The following is an 18,863-nucleotide window of genomic DNA, read 5'->3' on the forward strand; positions in this document are numbered from 1 at the left end:
AGAGTCTAGCTTTAATCTTAAACCCTCGATTCCAAAGTCTGCCCACTTAACCACTACACTACATTCTTTTCAAAGAACAATACATTAAAATATTAATAGAACTAGGTTTTTTTTGGATGTGTGCTCTTGACTGATTATGTAATGTAAGCATCCTTTTTTCTGTTTTTAACTAACACAATTATTGTTGGTTTTTTTGATGCACCATGGTCTCCATGAGCACAACCATCCAAGTGGAGACGACAACCCGGACCTGAATCTCAACTCGGACCTGAATCTCTAAGAGCCCTCAGGCAGTTTCCCGCCGTCCTTACACCAGGGAAACAATTACAGCCTTTCAAAATGTAACTGAACCACACGCATGTGTTTATGAGCGACCTCTTGGGTGTGGATAGAGATCTCTTTCCCTGCAGCTGAAAAGATGGCAAATCCACAATGACCGGTAGGGGAGGAAGATCCCGTAGATCCATCAGACTTTTCAGTCACTGCTTTGTTCCTTTCCCTTAGTAATCTGCCCAGAGTCCTTTTCAGGTGCAGCTTGAGGGCCAAAACGAGGACTGGGACTAGGCACCGGTTCTCAACCTGTGGGTCGCGACCCCTTTGGCGGTCGACCAACCCTTTCACAGGGGTCGCCTAAGACCATCCTGCATATCAGATATTTACATTACGGCTCATAACAGTAGCAACATTACAGTTATGAAGTAGCAACGAAAATAATTTTATGCTTGGGTCACAACATGAGGAACTGCATTTAAAGGGCCAGAAGGTTGAGAACCACTGCACTAGAGGGTCGCTGTCACCGTCCCTAAGAGGCGGCCCCACAGACACAGGTGTGCTTCCCTCCCTGCTCCGTGGTGCTAAGGACCAAACCCAGAAAAGTCGTTAGAGACGTGGGGCCCCCCAAGGCCTCCAACCAGCCAACGACTAAAGGCGCTGGGGCGGGGAGCGGGGGGAGTAGGAGCTTTTCAGAAGTCGCCAGGCCACACTCCCGTGTGCTACCCTTCTTCGCTCCGTGGGAAGGCTTCCCGTCCCCTTCCCTCGAGACCCAAAGACCAAGAAAGCCAAACCTCGGCCCCCACCTGGGCGCGGCCCCGGCGGCCGGGCCCACGGTACTCACCGTCGTTCTCATCCCGGTGCCGCCGCCGCGACATGCCGCACGTCCCCGCGCTGCCGAGCCGAGCAGGCGGGAAGCACCGAAGGAACCGTCGGAACGCCGGCCGGCGCGAGGACAGCGGCGAGGCGCGCGGAGGGGCCGGCGCGCAGGCGCACTCGCTCGCTCGGGCTCCCGGAAGCGCAAGGCGGGGCTGCCGGCTGGACGCGGCGGTGTCTAGGGGCTCCCCAGGCCGCGGGCTTCAGGTCCGCACGCAACCGTCCCCTCGCGCTTCCTCTAGCGGCTCCCCTCTCCCGCCATTCGCTCTAAGTCCTTCCGGGGCCAGGAGATAGCGACACCTCTTCAGCCAGCCACAGCCTGGGGCTGCGAGCCACGCTAGCAGGCGGGCGGTCTGGGAGGGACGCTGTAGCCCCCGCCTCAATTTCAGACCCTCTCTCGGCGCGGGGGCGGGCTCTCTGGTTTCCCGGCGCCCCTTCCGCTAAAAGTCCCAAAGACTTCCGGTGCGGGTGGACGTCGCCGGCGGCCCTTGCTACGTAAACTCCGGGCGGGGCCTGCGGGAGCCTGGGTGGTGAGCCGTGTTAATTTTTAGGCGGTGACTGTTCAATGAAGAAAGACCTGCGAAAGGATCAGGACAGGCAGGTACGTGCCCACAGAACTGCCACTTCCGGGCCTTTGCCTCCTCGGGAAAGCCGGACGGAGAGATGGGGCCTTGCCCGGCGCGCCATCTTGATAAATGGCACCATTCATCCGATTGCTTAATCCAAAAACGTTGGTAGGAGTCGTTCCTGGGTCCTCCTTTTCCTTTACTTCCTACATAACAATGCATCTGTAGACCCTGTCGGCTCTACTTTCAAAACAAATCTAGACTCAGGCCGCCTCACTCCCTTGTTTACAGCTCGCCTGTGACTTGCCTCTGCGAACTCCGTATCATTACTTCCTCTCTCATCTCTGTGCTCCAGCCACTCGGACTTTCTTCCCGAACCTCCCATAAGCCAAGCTTGTTCCCACTTTAGGAAGTGATTCTCACTCTTTCCTTTGCCTGCAGATCCCTGCTGCCAACTCTGCATGCATGGCTGCTTGTCACTTTAGGTTTCAGCGCAAGCATCAGGTCCTTGGGGAAGCCTTCTCTGGCCACCCAGTCACTTTTATTTCACGTGTTGTATTTGCTGACATTCAGCGCCTCCTGTGTGCCAGGCAGTGTTCCAGATGCCGAGGATGCAGAGGTGAACAAAGGAAAACCCCTGCTTTCCTGGTGTTGGTGACCCACCGGGCATGGACAAACAATGCAATCAGAGGCAGCGAGCCAGCGGACAGTAGTAAAAGGAGAGGAGAGACGTGGTGGGAAGGGCGTTGCAAGGACTTTGGAGTTTATCTGAGCAAGTTGAGAAGCCTTTGGAGACTGGTCTGACTAGTTTTTTAATACTTGCCTTTCTGGCTCTTACATGAGGAGGCCAGTTAGTCTCCTTCAATAATTCAAGAAATGAGGGTGGCCTGAATGGGCTTGGTAGTGAAAGCGGTGTAAAGTGATCTGATCTGATTGTATTTCAGAAACAAAGTTGGGAGGATTTTCGGAGGGGCTGCGAGATAGTGTGAAAGAATAAGGAGTCAAGAAGAAGCCCAAAGATTTTTTTCTCTGAATAACAGAAAGACTAGAAATGTCGGTTATGCAAGCAAGGAAGACTGGGGGGAAACAAGCGTTTGGTTTTGAACAACCTGTTAGCCTTCCCGCTGAAGCTGTCCGGTAGACAGTTGGATGTGTGGATTTGGAGTTCAGGAGAGAGGCCCAGCCTGGGGATATAAATTTGGAGTCAGTGTATAGTATTCTAAACATAAATTTCCCTTTATTTATGATTGCTTGCCTTTTTCAAATATTTACACAATATTTGAGAAAATTAAGAACCCCCATGTATTTTAACAATCAGCTTCAGCAATTCCCAACTAATGACCAATCTAGTTTCGCATGTATTATCACAGTTATTCTCAGGAAATTTAGTTTTTAAATTCTTGGGACTAGATGAGATCACCTAGAGGGTGAGTATAGATAAAGTTCAGGACGGAGGGTAAGGAGAATCCCCAGCAAATGAAATTGAGAAGCAGCAGCTCTTATCACTGACAGTTTCATGTTTTTAAATGTAGTTACTTATTTAGCGTCTCTCTTCTCTTATTAGAATATAAGCTTCAAAAGAGCAGGGATAGTAACTGTTTTCATTAAGACCGGCATCCGCAACACTATTCTGTGTGCCGGGCATAGAATAGTTAAGAATGTCTAAAGGCGAAAGCTGAAAAGGATTTAGAGTGAGGGGAGGTCATTTTGGGATGGTGGGTAAGGTATGTGTGGAGACTGGAAGGCAGGGAAGGGCATGAGTATTTGTGGAACTAAGCAAAGCCTATTGTAGCCAGAGCAGGTTATATGAGGGAGAGTGTTGTTTGAGATGAGCCTAGATTGGTAGGGGAATTAAGATTACATATTCCTTTCCAGTCCTCAGTACATCCCTGCAAGGTAGATGCTGTCATCGAATTTTAGAAATTAGGGAATTAGAACTCAGAGAAGTTTAATATCTTGCCCAGGTTCACATACTTGCACTCCGCTACACCATGATCCAAAGCCAGTGGCTTTCCCAGTGTTTCATGTTGCCTCTTTGTTACCTGTAACATTTGCTTTATAAAAGAAAGAATGCAGTATGTTGGTTGTAGTGTGTCCATTTTGACAAGATTTGGCCACAGTAGCAATTTGTATATTTCTTCTGGCTCACTAAAATAGGTTTCTCTGGGTAGTTATTTCTTCTAAGAAAGGGAATTTGCATAGCTTAAACATATAGGGGACAAAAAAAGAACAAAGTGTTTATAACTAAAGTTATTAGCACACAGCTTGGTTGTACTGGTGCTTTTTTGGCATCAACTTACCGTAAGTTTGCATGGCTTGCCCTTGAATTCAGGTTTTTGCTCAAATGCTACTGCCTCAGACTTTACCTACCCTCTGTATTTTAAAGATCCCCTCCATCACCCTGGCTCCTTACTCTGTTTATTTGTCTTCATAGCCTCTTTTACCATCTGACTTTTAAAAAAATAAAATTATTTGCTTACCTTCTGTCTCTCCCCATTGGAATGCAAACTCCAAGAAAGTAGAGACTTTTTCTTTTGCATTCGCTGCTATGTCCCCAGTATCTAGAACAATGCCTGCTAAATAAATACTATTTATTGAATGAATGAGTGAATGAATGGATAGCTTGGGCTACGAGGCCCATGCTCGTTGGCATGATTGATTAACTACAAGTTTACTTCAAGTAGGAATCAAAGACTTGGACAATGCTGTTTCTCCCTTGCTCACTTCCTAGGAGATAGTTAACTGAAAGGAATCTGCCCCACTGCTACAACCAAACCAGATGCCTTCTTCGACTTCACCAGACCAAGGAGATGACCTGGAGACCTGTCTTTTAAGATTTTCAGACTTGGATTTGAAAGACACAAGTATTATCAATCCCAGTAGCAGTCTTAAAGCAGAGCTAGATGTCAATACAAAGAAGAAATATTCATTTGCAAAGAAAAAGGTAAAATTGCTAAAATCGCTGTTGATGTTTCAGGATCATGTGTGTATAGTTAATGCAGGTAGATCTGGAAGTAGCTCATCAAGGTTGTCCTCCAGGGTGTGGAGGGATAGTGAGACAGTAGGCTGTTGCCATGCTCAAAGTAAGTCTGGTCAGCACCATTACCAGTGATCTTAATTCAGTGCCAGGCAAAGGAGAATCATAGGCAAGGTGTGGCTCTGGAACACGTGTGGTGGGGTATAGTTCCTAGACAGATGGGCTGGATTCCTTTCTCCACCCAGGGTTATGGGAGGAAACTCAGGAGACCAAGTCATAGGGAGAATAGACAGGCAGTAGGGCAGCTGCTATCTGAGACTCCTGATCTGATCCAGCTGATGTAAAGCTTACTAATGAAACTGTTACTCTTCCACGTTCTTCTACCGAATAGTAGGATGCAAACTGGAAACCCCTGTGGAAAGATAATAGAAGAAATTTCACTGAGGCTTCCATTAGCCTCAAACCTAAGGTTATTTCACAGTGACAATTTGAAATGTAATTGCAGGCATTTGCCCTTTTTGTCAAAACCAAAGAAGTTCCAGCACCGTCTTATAAAGGCAAAGAAATATGGTGGAAATGCTGTCAGCAACTGTTCACGGGCCCCACCAGCATCCACAGACACGTGGCAGCACAGCACGCGGATGAGGTTTGGCACCAGACTGCTTCTGTTTTGAAGCAGCTCGCTGTGGCATCGAGCACCTCAAAGAGCCTTAAGTCTGCCGACAAAAGGAACCCACCGAAAGAGTGCCTTACTCGAAACCATGACGTGTCTGCTTGGCTCCCTGACATTAGTTGCTTTAGCCCTGATGAGCTGATAAGGTAAGAATTTCATTCTGTACTTTTGGTTTAATTTAAAAAATGTTTTTTCAGCCACAGTGAGATACCATTAAAATGGCAAGATCTTAAAGGCACAGAATTTCTCTACAGGCCTAAGCAAGAGTGACAAACGTACTGTGTGTAATAGAAGAGTATAGTCAATGCAGTAGCATGTACCCACACAGCTGGTAATGTTGCCAGGTTTCTTGAAAGCCATTCTGCATCTTATCTTTAGGGAGAAGTAAAGAACAGAAAATTATATTATTTTCAAAGAGAATAGGAAGACCCAGAAACATTAATTCCTCTTCCCTGAATAATATCAGAGCTTAAAAAGGTTTTTTGTTACCAACTGTGACTTTCTGAGCTGAATATGCTTTAGAAAGGATGTTAACTTTTAGAACTGAGACATAGGATTAAGAGGTCTAGACTCTGCCTTTGAAAAACTTACCAAATTACACTACAGAATTCTAGAGGACAGATTTCTGGTTTTAAGCAATTCCTGAATTTGGTGAATAGAAAATATTCAAATCTGATATTATTTTATCACTGGTATTTAGTGCCAAATTCACCTTGTTTATCAGAAAGAAAAGGAGAAAGGAAGAGAATTGAATTTGGAGTCAGACTTGAGCAAGTTGCTAAAATTTGTTGTGCCTTCATTTCCTCGCTTTTAAAATTGGAATAGTGTCTGCCCTGCCTACCATACAGTATTGCTGTATGAGCTCTATAAAATGATGGTGGTACAAGCACTTGTGAACTATAAAGTGCTATATAAATGTGGCTTTCTCGTTTAGATATGGCCCTGCACTTCAAGGAATTTGCTTTCTAGTTAGAAAAACAAAGAAAAGGGCATGAAACAATTAGCAGATGATATGAGACGGGCTATATAATTATTAGTTAAATTGTACCTGTATGGTTCGGATCAGTTGTTACAGGAGTTCAGAGAAAAGAAAATAGATAGGCTCTGAACTAGAGAAAAGGCTTTGGAGGAAGCTGAAATATGATGAGGGTATTGAAGAGAGATTTAGACTCCAGAGCTGGACGGGATCTTAATTATCATCCACTATAGCATTCTTTAAAATACATCTGTGCAACTTTATTGTGGAGGATGCTATCAGGTATTGAAAAGAGGTACTAAAGACAAATACGTTGGGGAAACACTAGTTTAAAATGTTCTTTATTACAGGATTTCTCAAAGCACACTTTTGGGAAATGCAGCTTATTTCATTTCTCCAGTTTTACAGATGAGGAAATCAAGGCTCAGAAATGATAAGTGACCTGCCCGGATCCCACAAGTTAGTATAAGACAGCACAGTGCAATAGAAAGGGTATGGGTTCTAGTATCAGAAATCTGGTGTTTTGAGTCCTGATTGTCACTTGTAGTTGTCTCACCTGGAAGGAATTGACTTCAGTTTACTTAGCTATAAAGTACAGATATGGTCTTCTTTAGAGCAAATACAGACAGATAGGAGTTGCTTCTCATTTTAGGAGAGCAATAGTGGGTACAAAATCAGGCATGAATTGCTCCACCTAGGCCTTCCCTGCGACGCTGCCTGATTATACTTTGTAAACTTAGGCCAGTGATTCACATGCCCCTTCTCTGTGGTTTTCTTTTTACAGTGGTGAGGGCAGTGATGAAGGAGAGGTGTTACTTTATTACTGCTATCGTGACTTGGAGGATCCCCATTGGATCTGTGCCTGGCAGACAGCTCTGTGTCGGCACCTGCACCTCACAGGCAAGGTAACACCTTCTTCCATACCCATCCTTCACTAGGCTGCTCTGGCCTCCAACTTGGATTGCAGAGGCTGTGCTCTTTATTTTTATTTTTTTTATTGACTTCAGAGAGGAAGGGAGTGAGAGAGAGAGAGAGAGAGAGAGAGAGAGAAAGAAAGAGAGAGAAACATCAGTGATGAGAATCATTGATTGGCTACCTCCTGCACATCTCCTACTGCGGATCGAGCCCGCAACCTAAGCATGTGTCCTTGACCAAAATTGAACCCAGGATCTTTTAGTCCACAGGCTGATGCTCTATCCACTGAGCCAAACCAGCTAGGGCCAGGCTGTGCTCTTTACAAAAAGATTTGCTGTTGAGTTGTTAGAAATTAGCAAAGTCCTGTGAGGCATTTAAGTAGAATACTAAGTAGCTATTAACATGGTGTTTTATAAGAATATAGAATGGCATAGACCAGGGGTCAGCAAACTTTTTCTTAAAGAGCCAAATAGTTAATATTTTGGGATTTGCACAAAGAAACTACTCAACCCTGCCGTTGTAACATGAAAACAACTCTAGATAAATAGGTAAATGGATGGGTATGCCTATGTTCTTTCAAAACTACATGCAAAAGCAGGCATAATTTTCCTTGGCATAGGGAAACGTTCTTGATATAGTACCTAGAAAAACATTCTATAAAACTATGCATAGAGGTGTGATTCCAAGTTTCTTCTTAATTTTCCTAGAAAATGCCAGGGCCTTTATCATTTCATGGTACTGACAATTTGCTATTTTCTTTCCCTCTAGAATGCTTTGTCCCTAGATCTTCACATGGCTCACTCCTCACTTCAAATCTCTGCTCAGATGTTATCTCCTCAGAACTCTAATCTGAAGAGGTCCTTTTGTAAGCCTCATCACTTTCTATCCCTTCTAGTCAAAAGAATTTACCACTGTATGAAAGTATAGTCTTTGTTTAATTTGTTATATCTGTCCCTTATAGAATGTAAACTTCATGAAGACAGGAACTTTATCTTAATTGATGTACTGTCAGTGCACAGGGCTTAGCACACAGCAGACAGTGTATGTTCAGAGAATGTTGAATAAAGGATTGAATGTGTGTAACAAAACCACAAGTGTTTGTGTGTATAAAGATGGAGAGTAGTAGACATCAAAGTGTTGATTATGGCTCTCTACCAGAGTATTATGGGTGGTTTTTCCTTTTTAAAAATATCCTTGATGATAACATATCTATACTTGTATATATATATATTATATATATTTTTTAAAAATTTAAATAAAAAGTGAATTAGGTTCCCTCTGGGATCCCCTCTGGTTATGACACTGTACTGTCTGTCTAATCTTTTCCACACATGTCCCAGGTTTTAATTCCCTTTGGCAATCATTTGATCAGTCAGTGACATTTTCCACATCCATGTTTTCCAACAGATAGTGGACTGAAAGCTTCATTGACCTCATTCAGTTCATCACCCAGTCCTGCCATTTCTACCCCTAAAATGTCCCTTAACTCCATTCACTCTGTCCTCCACTTCCACCACTTTAGACCAAGCTCCACCCTCTCTTACCTGGTCCATTTCAATAGCTTGCAAACTATTCTCCATTCTTCTATCCCTGCCTGTCGTTTAAGCTAGTCTTACACAGCAGCCAGAATGATCTTCAAAGGTAAATAAAAATATATTAGCCTCCTCAAAATCTTTCAGTGGCTATCCAGTGCATTTAGTGTAAAACCCAAATTGTTAACATGCCCTTAGGTTCCTGCATGATTTGGACGCTTCTTACCTTCTTTCCGCTTATCTGGTACAATTTTTCTTTCAGTTTCTTGGAGCCCACAAAATCTTTTTGTGTTTTTGGGCCTTTTTATAAGAAAAGTCTTTAAGGAACTCTCCCATACTCGGTTTCTCCTGTGTAATTTCCCCCTCAATCTTCACTTCTCAAAGAGATCTTTCTTGACCTTCAATCAATTTCATTTTTCCAAATATACTCTCTTATAGCATCTTTTTTAAAATTTCTTATAGCATCTTGCAGTTATTTTTATAGCGCTTGTCAATTTGTAACTTTTATCTTCATATCTGTGACCTCCCTTAGTCTATAAGCTCCAAGAGCGCAAGAACTGTATTTTTTTCCAACCACTATATCCCTAATTCTTAGTACAGTTCCTTGTGCATAGTAAAAAATTTAGTAAACATTTATGGACTGAATACATTTGTCACCATCTCTATTTAGAGATCATCTTAAAAGATGGGTAGTCTCACAGTAACACTGAATGTACAAAATATGAAATCAATCTCTTTCCTTGGTTTAGGGGCAGATTTTTATTCTTGGCCCAGCCTGAGATGAACTAGCAGTGAGGGTCCCTAACCACAAGGTGGCAGTACCTGCCTAGATTGTCGGTCTAAATTCTAAGGTTTCCATGATACATGATGTCCAGTTTACTGAGAGTTTTCTGCTGGTACGAGACTTATCAGAATATTGGCATTTAGGTAGGAAAGAGGAGAACTTGAAAATTCTGGAATTATAGAAGGAAGCTTCTTGTCCCTATTGCTATACATTCATTATTCCCGAAAGATACATAAGGGAATGCATTGGAGACTTGGGAAAGGAAAAATTACGAGATTTAGAGCCAATAAGATCTGGCTAATCTTTCCCTCATATGTCCCAGGTTTTAATTCCCTTTGGCAATCATTTGATCAGTCAGTGACATTTTCCACATCCATGTTTTCTAACAGATAGTGGACTGAAAGCTTCATTTACCTCTTTCTGATTTTGAATCCCAGATCTACACCTACCAACCTGTGCTCTTGGACAAATTACTTGACTTTTCTGAGCTTCTATTTCCATTTCTGTTGAGTGGGGATTATGACATCTGCCTTTCAGGAATTTATTATAAAGCTCCTGTCTCATAGTAGGTACTCAGTAAATGCTAACTGTTGCTCTTTATCTCTGAGGTTTAAGGCCTTTCTCACCAAGGAGCTACTTTGAAGGTTTCTGTTAAAGAATCCTAGTGATTGAAAGTCTAGTGGATGAGTTTAGAGATTGTTCTGCCCCAACTGTATAGGGAGTAGATGTGCTTGTTTTTATTTGGGTTCTGAGATTTAAAATAACAGGAAAGAATATACTAATCTACCCAAAAGACAGTTATGTAGAAGTATGTACCTCTTCATCATACTGTCACAGTAATAACAGCTTTAGGGTAGAGTTCCTGACTCATACTGCTTTAGTTCTTTTTCTGTGTAATCCCTTAAAAATATACAAGTTGAATCACCTAATCAAAAAACTCTCTCCAAATATGGTTTAGAGAGAAGTTTCAGGTTTAGTGGGAGAGTAGATAGTTAATATTACTCATAGTAAAAATAAATAATGTTTACACTTTAAACATTGATCCATCAATACTGTTAGACATACACAGCAATGGACATTCATTTTTAATGATCTCTACCCTTTTATAAGTTTATTAAAATAACAAGTAATAAAAATGTGTTATTGTATTACTATTATTAATACAATAGTAATAGTTATCTCAATTTTAAAATAAAGCCTAATTAATAAATAATTTTGTTAAATTGGGGAAAAAAGGTGTGTGTGTGTGTGTATATATATATATATATATATATATATATATATATATATATATATAAAAGCTGGTAATCGGTATAATAGTCTGTGCAGATGGCGTGTACTTCCAACTCTCTTCTCCCCACCGAGAAAGGCTTCACTAGGCTCCAGTACTCTCTCAAGGACTGGATGTGACTCAGAATCCTCATCATGGAACTCTGCACAGCCCCTACTAGTGAGCTGGCGTGGGCTTGTGAAATGAATCCCATTTATATCCATGCCCTGAAAGAATTGGATCAAGTGTCTCAGCCAATGAAGTATCATCTCTGGGCCCTGAAAAAGGGGAGCCTTTTAAAATTTTTAAATTCTAAGTAATGCATTGGGAGGTACCATTGTTATACAGGTAGTAGTAACACTGTAGGACCTTAAATTACCTCTCCAGAGAATACCATGATATAAGTGTTGCACTTTCTCTCTAGCACTTTTCTCTAGAGAGCTCAGCACCCTCTAAAGATGATCCATCTTTAAACTCGTCCAAGGATTTTGTCGCACCAAAACAGCTAACTTTAGTGTCCCCAGAGCATTGCCTCTTAAGGCAGGGGTCTTAATCCAATCTCTAATGTCTGGTAACCAGTGAAGCACTTCAAAGAGTACAGATTTGAGAAGCCAGAAAACCTCAGATGTGTGTACACATTCATTTGTCCAACAGATACATAGTGAATGCCTACTATGAGGCAGGTGTTCTAGGCACTGGTTATGCAACAGTGAACAAAACAGACACACACTCCTGCAACTTTGTGTTCCAGTGGGTGCGTTTGCAATGGTGGGCTTTCCCCAAACACCATGCGGAGATGCATTCACTCCCATTCCCAGTCCTCAGGTGTGCTCTGTGCTTTAGAACTTGGGGAATCTCTCCAGCAGTGGTTTTCATTGTTTATTCTCTTTTTTCCCTGTTTTAACAAGATGAAGAAACTGAGGTTCAGAGAAGTAAAATAATTTTCTCAGGGCACTTTGCAAGGAAGCGGCAAAATTGAATCTTGATTCTAGATCTGCTGACCTGGATTAAACTCAAAACGTGGTTCTCTGGCCTTTGGACAACTGGAGCTCCATAGCAAATAGGGCTTTTCAGTAGTTTCACTGATTTCATGCTCTTACTCAGCACACATTAACCAAGTACCTTATCTGAACTTAGCAAGTGCCATTTTAGAAAACACAGGTATCTTTGTGGTAACACTTTGGTGTCCACAGCGGTGTCTGCGTTTCCTCTTCAATTCACTGATACACTTGAGCCTGTTCTGCCCTGGGAAGATTTAAACTTCATTCCCTTTCTCTCACCATCTGTGTCTCAGGTGAGAATTGCTACAGAAGGAATCAACGGGACAGTGGGTGGAAGCAAATTGGCCACCAGACTCTATGTGGAAGTCATGCTTTCCTGCCCATTGTTTAAGCATTATCTGTGTGAGGATGATTTTAAGGTAAGAGACATTGAAAAGGAAATGGCTCTAGAGCCGTGCCTCGGTGCCTCTTCCTGCTGAAGGTATGAAGAGAGGGCAATATGAGAAATAAGCAGTGCCAGACAGCTACCCTTCCCCATTGCCAGGTGACAAGGCAGTGTGTGGGAAGGACTTGCTGGTTCCACTTCTTCCACTGAGTCGCCATGTGGTCTTGGACAAGTTAGTGCCCTCTGGGGACCTCAGTCTCCCTTCCTAAAGAATAAGGTTGACACAATCTAAATTCTGAAACTTAGACATGTTTGCTTACTTGGGAGACTGCCTGGCTATTTCGGTAAACCTGGAATGATCACATCAGCACTTCACACAGGGAACAAGGTTGCTCTTACAGCTCAGTTGCTTTATCATAATAGGTGATAAAGGTGGTGGGAAATACCTTGGTAGTGTTAATGCTGGTGGTGATAGGTAAAGAGAAGTCATTGCTCCAGGACAAAAGCTGGGATGTAATCTTACATGTTGAAATTGCTCAGTGGTGTTTCAATTTTAAATGCTTATTGCTATAGAAACACCTTTTCAGTGTAACATTTCTGAACATTGTAGATATGCGGTAAATAAGTACCAAATATAAGAATTCTTTTATAATAATACCATAGCTGTAGTATTAAGACGTCTCAAATTAGAAAACCTGTTTTAATGGGAAATGGGAATTACGGCCTAGATTGTTCCAGAAAATTCAACATTATTATCTGCTTTGTTTCTCATTGGCTAGTCCAGCAAAGGAGGAGCTTGCTGTTTCCCAGAGTTGCGTGTTGGTGTATTTGAAGAAATTGTGCCTATGGGGATCAGTCCCAATAAGATCTCCTACAAGAAGCCTGGTATGCTTGCTTTTAGAAGGACAAAACAATAGAGAGACAGATGTGAAGGTTAGACACGTCAGTCAGCTAGAGTTGTGATGAATCCTTTCATAAATAACTGTGGGGTGGCTAACATTTGGGTCATTTAATGTTAAATTGGTCTTCTTTTTGGAGACTCCCCCTCAGAAGGACCTTACTTGTTCTTGATGACGGTTTGGCAAGAAGTCGTTTTCTCTTGAAAGAAAACAGTTTTGGAAGAGTGCAATTCTTACTTGTAAATAGTTTATCAACTAATTTTTTGGTTTGATTTTAGGAATCCATTTGTCCCCAGGTGAATTTCATAAAGAAGTAGAAAAGTTTTTGTCTCAGGCAAATCAAGAACAAAGTGATACTATCCTCCTGGACTGCAGAAACTTCTATGAAAGCAAAATAGTAAGAACCAGAATTGAGTCCCCACGGTATGGCATGTCCCCCAAGGAAACGTGTGTGCCATCAGAGGTCAAGTCACATGGATCTCTTCCCACTGCTAGCAGCCTCAGAGAAAAACCCGAGCCTTTCAACTCAGGATCTGATGAGAAAGCCTAAGAAAATATGAATAACAGACATATTGGCAAATAATGTGCGTCCTGGATCCCAGGTGCCTACCCTTGACACATGTCAAGGATCTTGTAAACTTCACTATGGGCAGCCTCTCCAGTTCCCCTGAAGACTGGGAAGGTGACTGACAGCTCGCCAGCCATGTCCCTTAAGTTCCAGATCTTGAAGTTGAAAGGTTCAGAGTGTGGGATGAGAACAGCAACTAGCTGGTGTTTCCTTGCCAAGGAAGGGGGTGGGGGAGGGGAGGGTGTGTGGGACAGAAAAAAGCATACCAGGTATACTTTTTAAAATCATTTTCCTTCTATCCCACATTGTAGGGACGCTTCCAGGGCTGCTTAGCCCCAGACATCAGGAAATTCAGTTACTTCCCTGGCTACGTTGACAGAAATCTAGACCTTTTCAGAGAGAAGAGGGTACTGATGTATTGCACTGGGGGCATCCGTTGTGAGCGGGGTTCCGCTTACCTCAAAGCCAAGGTGAGTCACCCTCGTTGGGGCACCACAGGCCTGGCTGTGAAGAAGCATCGTCCACAGCATGTGTGGAGCCTCCCCCTCCCGCCCTTCATTCCCTCTCCCATCCTGGCCATCAAGCTTAGAGTTTATAAGTACAAAATATGAAGTTCTTAAATCTTAAGATGTGAAAAACACTCAGCAGTCTTAGAAACTCATCAGGTACAAATGGGAAAGATTAGTTAACGTTTCCCTTTGCCTAATACTTTTGCTTGATCCTGAGAAGAGCAAATTCAGTAACATTACATCTCCCAACAGGTGTCTTTCTATATTTAGGGGGTGGCAAAAATAGTTGAGCTTCCAGGATCTAGAGAGTGAAGGCCCTGACTGCTATCATCACCCATCTTCCCTCCCCCGGCCCCCCTCCCGTAAGCAAGATCTGGCCAGCTGCTTCCTTGCGCCCTTGGTCAGCAGTTTCTCAGTGTCCTGCAGTGGGAGCCAGGAGCCACCCTTGGGCATCCTCACCACGTGCCACTCCGCTGTGGAGCTTCTTCCTGGCCTCTGCTTGTCTCCTGAACCTCCTGCTGTTTTTCCACACATAGGGAGTGTGCAAGGAAGTGTTCCAGCTCAAGGGTGGCATCCACAAGTACCTGGAGGAGTTTCCTGACGGTTTTTACAAAGGGAAATTGTTTGTTTTCGATGAGCGTTATGCTTTGTCCTACAACAGTGACATAGTGTCAGGTAGGTCAGCACAAGCCTAGAACCTAAACTCACGATCAGGCACTCTCGGTGTGAACCATGCTGGAAGGCAGGCCAGCACTGATTCTGTGAAGAATAAAACAGGGAGAAGGAGTGCCTGGCACCACCACTGCCCAACAGAGTTGGAGATGTAGCGGTACAGCAGAGTCAGGAGGCCTATGTGGGGATCCTGGCTTCACCATTTACTCGTTAGACAAGTCCTAAAAATGGAGATAATGTCCCTTCTCTCTCTGCCTGCTCGGCGATGAACTAATAGGCTAAATCAGGGTTCTTTACCTGGGGTCAATTTGTCGAATTCAGGAATTCTGTGAATTTGGATAGGAATTAGTAATTTATTTTCATAATCTCTCACTAAATGTAACACTACCATCAATTATGAATACAAGCAACAAATCAGTATTAGACGTACCTGTGACATCAGTAGAAATCAGTATTTTCATAGATTACAGTTGCTACCTATATCTCAAAATCGTATTTGTTCATCATTGCTTCACAATGGAAATAGCTATTAGGCCCACCACTAATTCTTATTATTTAATCTGCTAATATCTTATTATATTCCAGATTTTAAAAAATATTTTAATATTTTGTATTTCTATATAATTGGTTTCCTTTGTAATCCTATGTAGTTTATTTTACGCATTTAAAAATATATATTTCTAAGAGTTCATAGTCTTCACTAGACTGACAAGTAAATCCATGGCACACAGAAAAAGATTCCCCTAGTTTAGATGGTCTGTGGACACATGTGGTCTTGCACTTTTGCATGGTGGGTGGGGCATTCCAAGGTGGGAGCTGAACCTAGGGCCAAGGCCAGAGGCAGGGGTGGCCACAGGAAGCGGTGGTGACAGGAAATGTGTGGTTTGACTAGTTTTGAGTCCACACTAAAATGTGGTACCAAATGAAGGCAGTCCGTGAAGAATGGAAATAGTCCTTTAGGAAAAGGGCTCTTGATGCCACGGTCTTGAGCAGGAAAGGTCACGGGCAGACATCCCTAGTGGCTATTGCAGTTTTCTAGAGTGGGGATCAGAGACTGAGATTGCATGACTACTCGGATAATAAATAAGATATGAGTTGGATTGTTCTCTTTCCTTCTTAATCTTTAATTGTTTTGGATAGTCTTGTATTTGTGTCTGTTATTGAAAGTTATTGCACATCTGTTTTGGAGTTAGGTGGAGTATAAAGGGAAGAGAGAAGGCCCAAAGGTAACTTAGATAAGCTAGGTAAAGAGACTTGAAGAAGGATGGTACCATTGGTAACAGAAGTCAGCAAAAAAAAAACCCGCTGAGATAGTAGATAAGTATGAGTTTTAGGAATCCCAGTGGCAAGTGTCTGTTAGCAACAAACAGCAGGAGAACCTCAGGCCTGGGGAAGAGGGATGCAGAGCTGAGTTGAGATGTGGGATCATCTGCATTCAGGTATGTTGTCTCCCAATGAAAAAGGGAGTGATCTAAAGGAAAAAGACCGTTGAGCAAGAGGGTGGTTGGCTAGCTTTGAAATAGTTAACCCTTTGCACTCCGAACCATTCTGGACATTGGCTACCAGCTATTCGACGCTACTTTGCGGCGGAAACGTGCATTTACAGACCCTCGTATTATTTAGTATAATTTTGGAACCAAGTAACGTATTATAATGATATTGGACTTATATGAATTGGGTGACATCGAGGAATGTATATTTGCAAAAAACACAATATTTTATTGTTTATAATTTTGTACAGTATGATAAGTTTTGTAACACTCCCCAATATGCATTGCAGGTTGATTAGTGCATGTTTGACAGTAATAAGTGGTTTGACGCCTGCCACCAGGTGTTTTCCTGTTAGAACACACAATGCAGTCCCGTTTTCTTTGTCCCACATCGGGAATATGTCGTTTATTGTTTAATCCGACACAAAACCCGCTGACATTTCTTGTATATATCTTAGTAATTTTACGATATTTTGATTTAATTTCTTGTGCCATTTCAAGATAAAACTTCAGAGAAACATGCATGTCTCAAAAAGTTGCGTTGAAATAACTCAATTCCCCGTAATCACTAATAAACTGCAATGTCCCCTGAGAGGGGACATCCGAGTGATATGCTAGAATTCCGATGTCCCCTGAGAGGGGACAGCGGAGTGCAAAGTGTTAATGAAAGAGAGAAGCATTCCTACTAGTATTTGTTTTTAAATGGGAAAAGGAAAAGTGGATCCGTGAATGCTGGAATCAGAAAGACAATTTCCAGAAGCAACCTCTCTCCCCAAAAAGTGGGGATGAGGAGTGTTTTTTGTTATAAGATAGGAGACTTACTATTTAGAAATCTTCCCCAGATGCAACAGGATATATTTGATTCTAATGAGCTAAGAGTTATATTTAGGAACTGGAGAAGTGCATGTGCGCATGTGTGTGTTTATAACAAAGATTGTTCTTCTGTCCCCAGAATGTTCATACTGTGGAGCCCCATGGGACCAGTATAAACTCTGCTCCACTCCCCAGTGCCGCCAGCTCGTCTTGACCTGCCCTGCCTGTCAAGGACAAGGACTCACAGCCTGTTGTGTCACATGTCAAGACAAAGGGAGCAGCCCGGCTTCAAGCCCTGCTCAGCACAGCTTTAAAGAGGAATGTGACTGTACAGCCCGACGGCCACGCATACCCAGTGAGCTTTCACAGCAGGCGCCACCCCCGCTGAGCCCAGAGCCAAGACCTGATGTTGCTGAGGATGGGCCCTGCTTGTGTGAGCGGCACCAGCAGCATTTCCCTGAGGCTTCACAAAGCTAGGTTTGAGGCAGCCATGTATTTGGGAATATCCAGGCTGCAGCAACAGAGAAATGGGGAACTTGAGTGCTGGCCAGTGACACCATGGCACACTGGTCACCTATTGGCCACTTAACCTATATAATAAAAGCCTAATATGCTAAGTGTCTGGTGGTCTGGGCGGCCGTTCAACCAATCAAAGCATAATATGCTAATGATCTGCTAAGGCTGCTCAACCGCTCGCTATGACGTGCACTGACCACCAGGGGGCAGACATTCCGACCGGTAGGTTAGCTTGCTGCTGGAGTTTGGTCAATGGGACTGAGTGAGATGGGCTGGACATGCCCTGGAGCCCTCCCACAGTCCCTCCCTGGCTGGCCAACCTCCTGCGTCCCTCACCAGCCCCGACCGTGCACCAGAGGGGTCCCTTGGCCTGGCCTGTGCCCTATTGCAATCCAGGACCCCTCAGGGGATGTTGGAGAGCCGGTTTTGGCCTGATCCTGCAGGCCAGGCCGAGGGACCCCACTGGTGCACGAATTCATGCACCATGCCTCTAGTACTTCATAAGAGGAGAGAAGAGGGAGTTGGTGCTGACCACTTACCTGAGACATTCTGACTCAGAAGATGCTAGAGCACAGAAAAAGGTGAGCTGTGTGGGATCCCATAGCAGCTAAGGAATAGAGCCTTGAGCCTGGCAACCAGGTCATGCCTTTTCTGTGCCAGGTGTCAGGGCTGGTAGCAGTCATTTTTCTTGTCATCATACCTGTCTGTCCTGATGGTAAAAGTGTAAAAGCTGTGACCCTGGAAGTAGACTCCTTGGAACAAATCCCATTAGTCACCTGCCATCCACCCCAACCCTCACCTCACCTGTTAGCCTGCACTAGACCAGGATCTGTAAACTATGGCATTTGGCCCACTTCTTGCTTTTGTAAATAAAGCTTCATTGGAATAACCACACCCATTTTTTTTTTTTTTTTACATATGATTTAAGACAGAATTAAGTATTTACAACAGAAAAGTTATGGCCTGCAAAACCTATATTTATTATCTGGTCCTTTTCAGAAAAAATTGCCACCTTCTGGTCTAAACCAACAGCTTGACTGATGGAACAGATGGTCATAAAGATGTGGCTCACCTTCATTTTTTATTGATTTGGTTTTTAACAGAGATTTTCCCCTAATAGTCTCTGTTTTCCTGAGTATCCACCACACTTTGCTTTTAAGTATTTTCTTTG

General features: G+C 43.2%; 2 protein-coding genes across 4 annotated transcripts in view; one reads left to right on the top strand and one right to left on the bottom strand.

The window, feature by feature from the left end:
- NCBP1 (nuclear cap binding protein subunit 1) overlaps positions 1–1,633 on the bottom strand; it is a 43,515-nt gene extending 41,882 nt beyond the window's left edge. Inside the window, exon 1 of the mRNA XM_070431108.1 lies at positions 1,115–1,633. Coding sequence (XP_070287209.1) covers positions 1,115–1,148 — 34 coding nt within the window. The 5' untranslated portion in view covers positions 1,149–1,633. The remainder of the gene's footprint in view (positions 1–1,114) is intronic.
- On the top strand, positions 1,449–18,584 carry TSTD2 (thiosulfate sulfurtransferase like domain containing 2). 3 transcript variants are annotated; one of them, XM_070431114.1, is made up of 10 exons: positions 1,449–1,747; positions 4,444–4,656; positions 5,195–5,508; positions 7,123–7,243; positions 12,134–12,259; positions 13,005–13,110; positions 13,421–13,521; positions 14,004–14,162; positions 14,738–14,876; positions 17,316–18,584. In XM_070431114.1, the coding sequence occupies exons 2-10, from the start codon at positions 4,492–4,494 to the stop codon at positions 17,651–17,653; spliced, it is 1,569 nt and encodes a 522-aa protein (XP_070287215.1). In that variant the 5' UTR covers positions 1,449–1,747; positions 4,444–4,491; the 3' UTR covers positions 17,654–18,584. The 3 variants fall into 3 exon arrangements, with proteins under 3 accessions (XP_070287215.1, XP_070287213.1, XP_070287214.1); XM_070431112.1 differs by having other exon boundaries at positions 1,450–1,747; positions 13,403–13,521; XM_070431113.1 differs by lacking the exon at positions 1,449–1,747 and adding an exon at positions 1,782–1,880 and having other exon boundaries at positions 13,403–13,521.
- Positions 18,585–18,863: the final 279 nt, after the last annotated feature.

This window comes from Myotis yumanensis, unplaced genomic scaffold (genome assembly GCF_028538775.1).
Source record: "Myotis yumanensis isolate MYYU_CA2020_CCGP unplaced genomic scaffold, mMyoYum1.0.hap1 SCAF_12, whole genome shotgun sequence".
NCBI classification, from domain to species: Eukaryota; Metazoa; Chordata; class Mammalia; order Chiroptera; family Vespertilionidae; genus Myotis; species Myotis yumanensis.

Coding starts and splice junctions, on each gene's coding strand:
- TSTD2 (XM_070431112.1), top strand. CDS start 4,492: ATGCCTTCTTCGACTTCACCAGACCAAGGAGATGACCTGGAGACCTGT. Junction 13,522..14,003: donor ACTTCTATGAAAGCAAAATA/GTAAGAACCAGA, acceptor CCCACATTGTAG/GGACGCTTCCAGGGCTGCTT. Junction 14,877..17,315: donor CAACAGTGACATAGTGTCAG/GTAGGTCAGCAC, acceptor TTCTGTCCCCAG/AATGTTCATACTGTGGAGCC.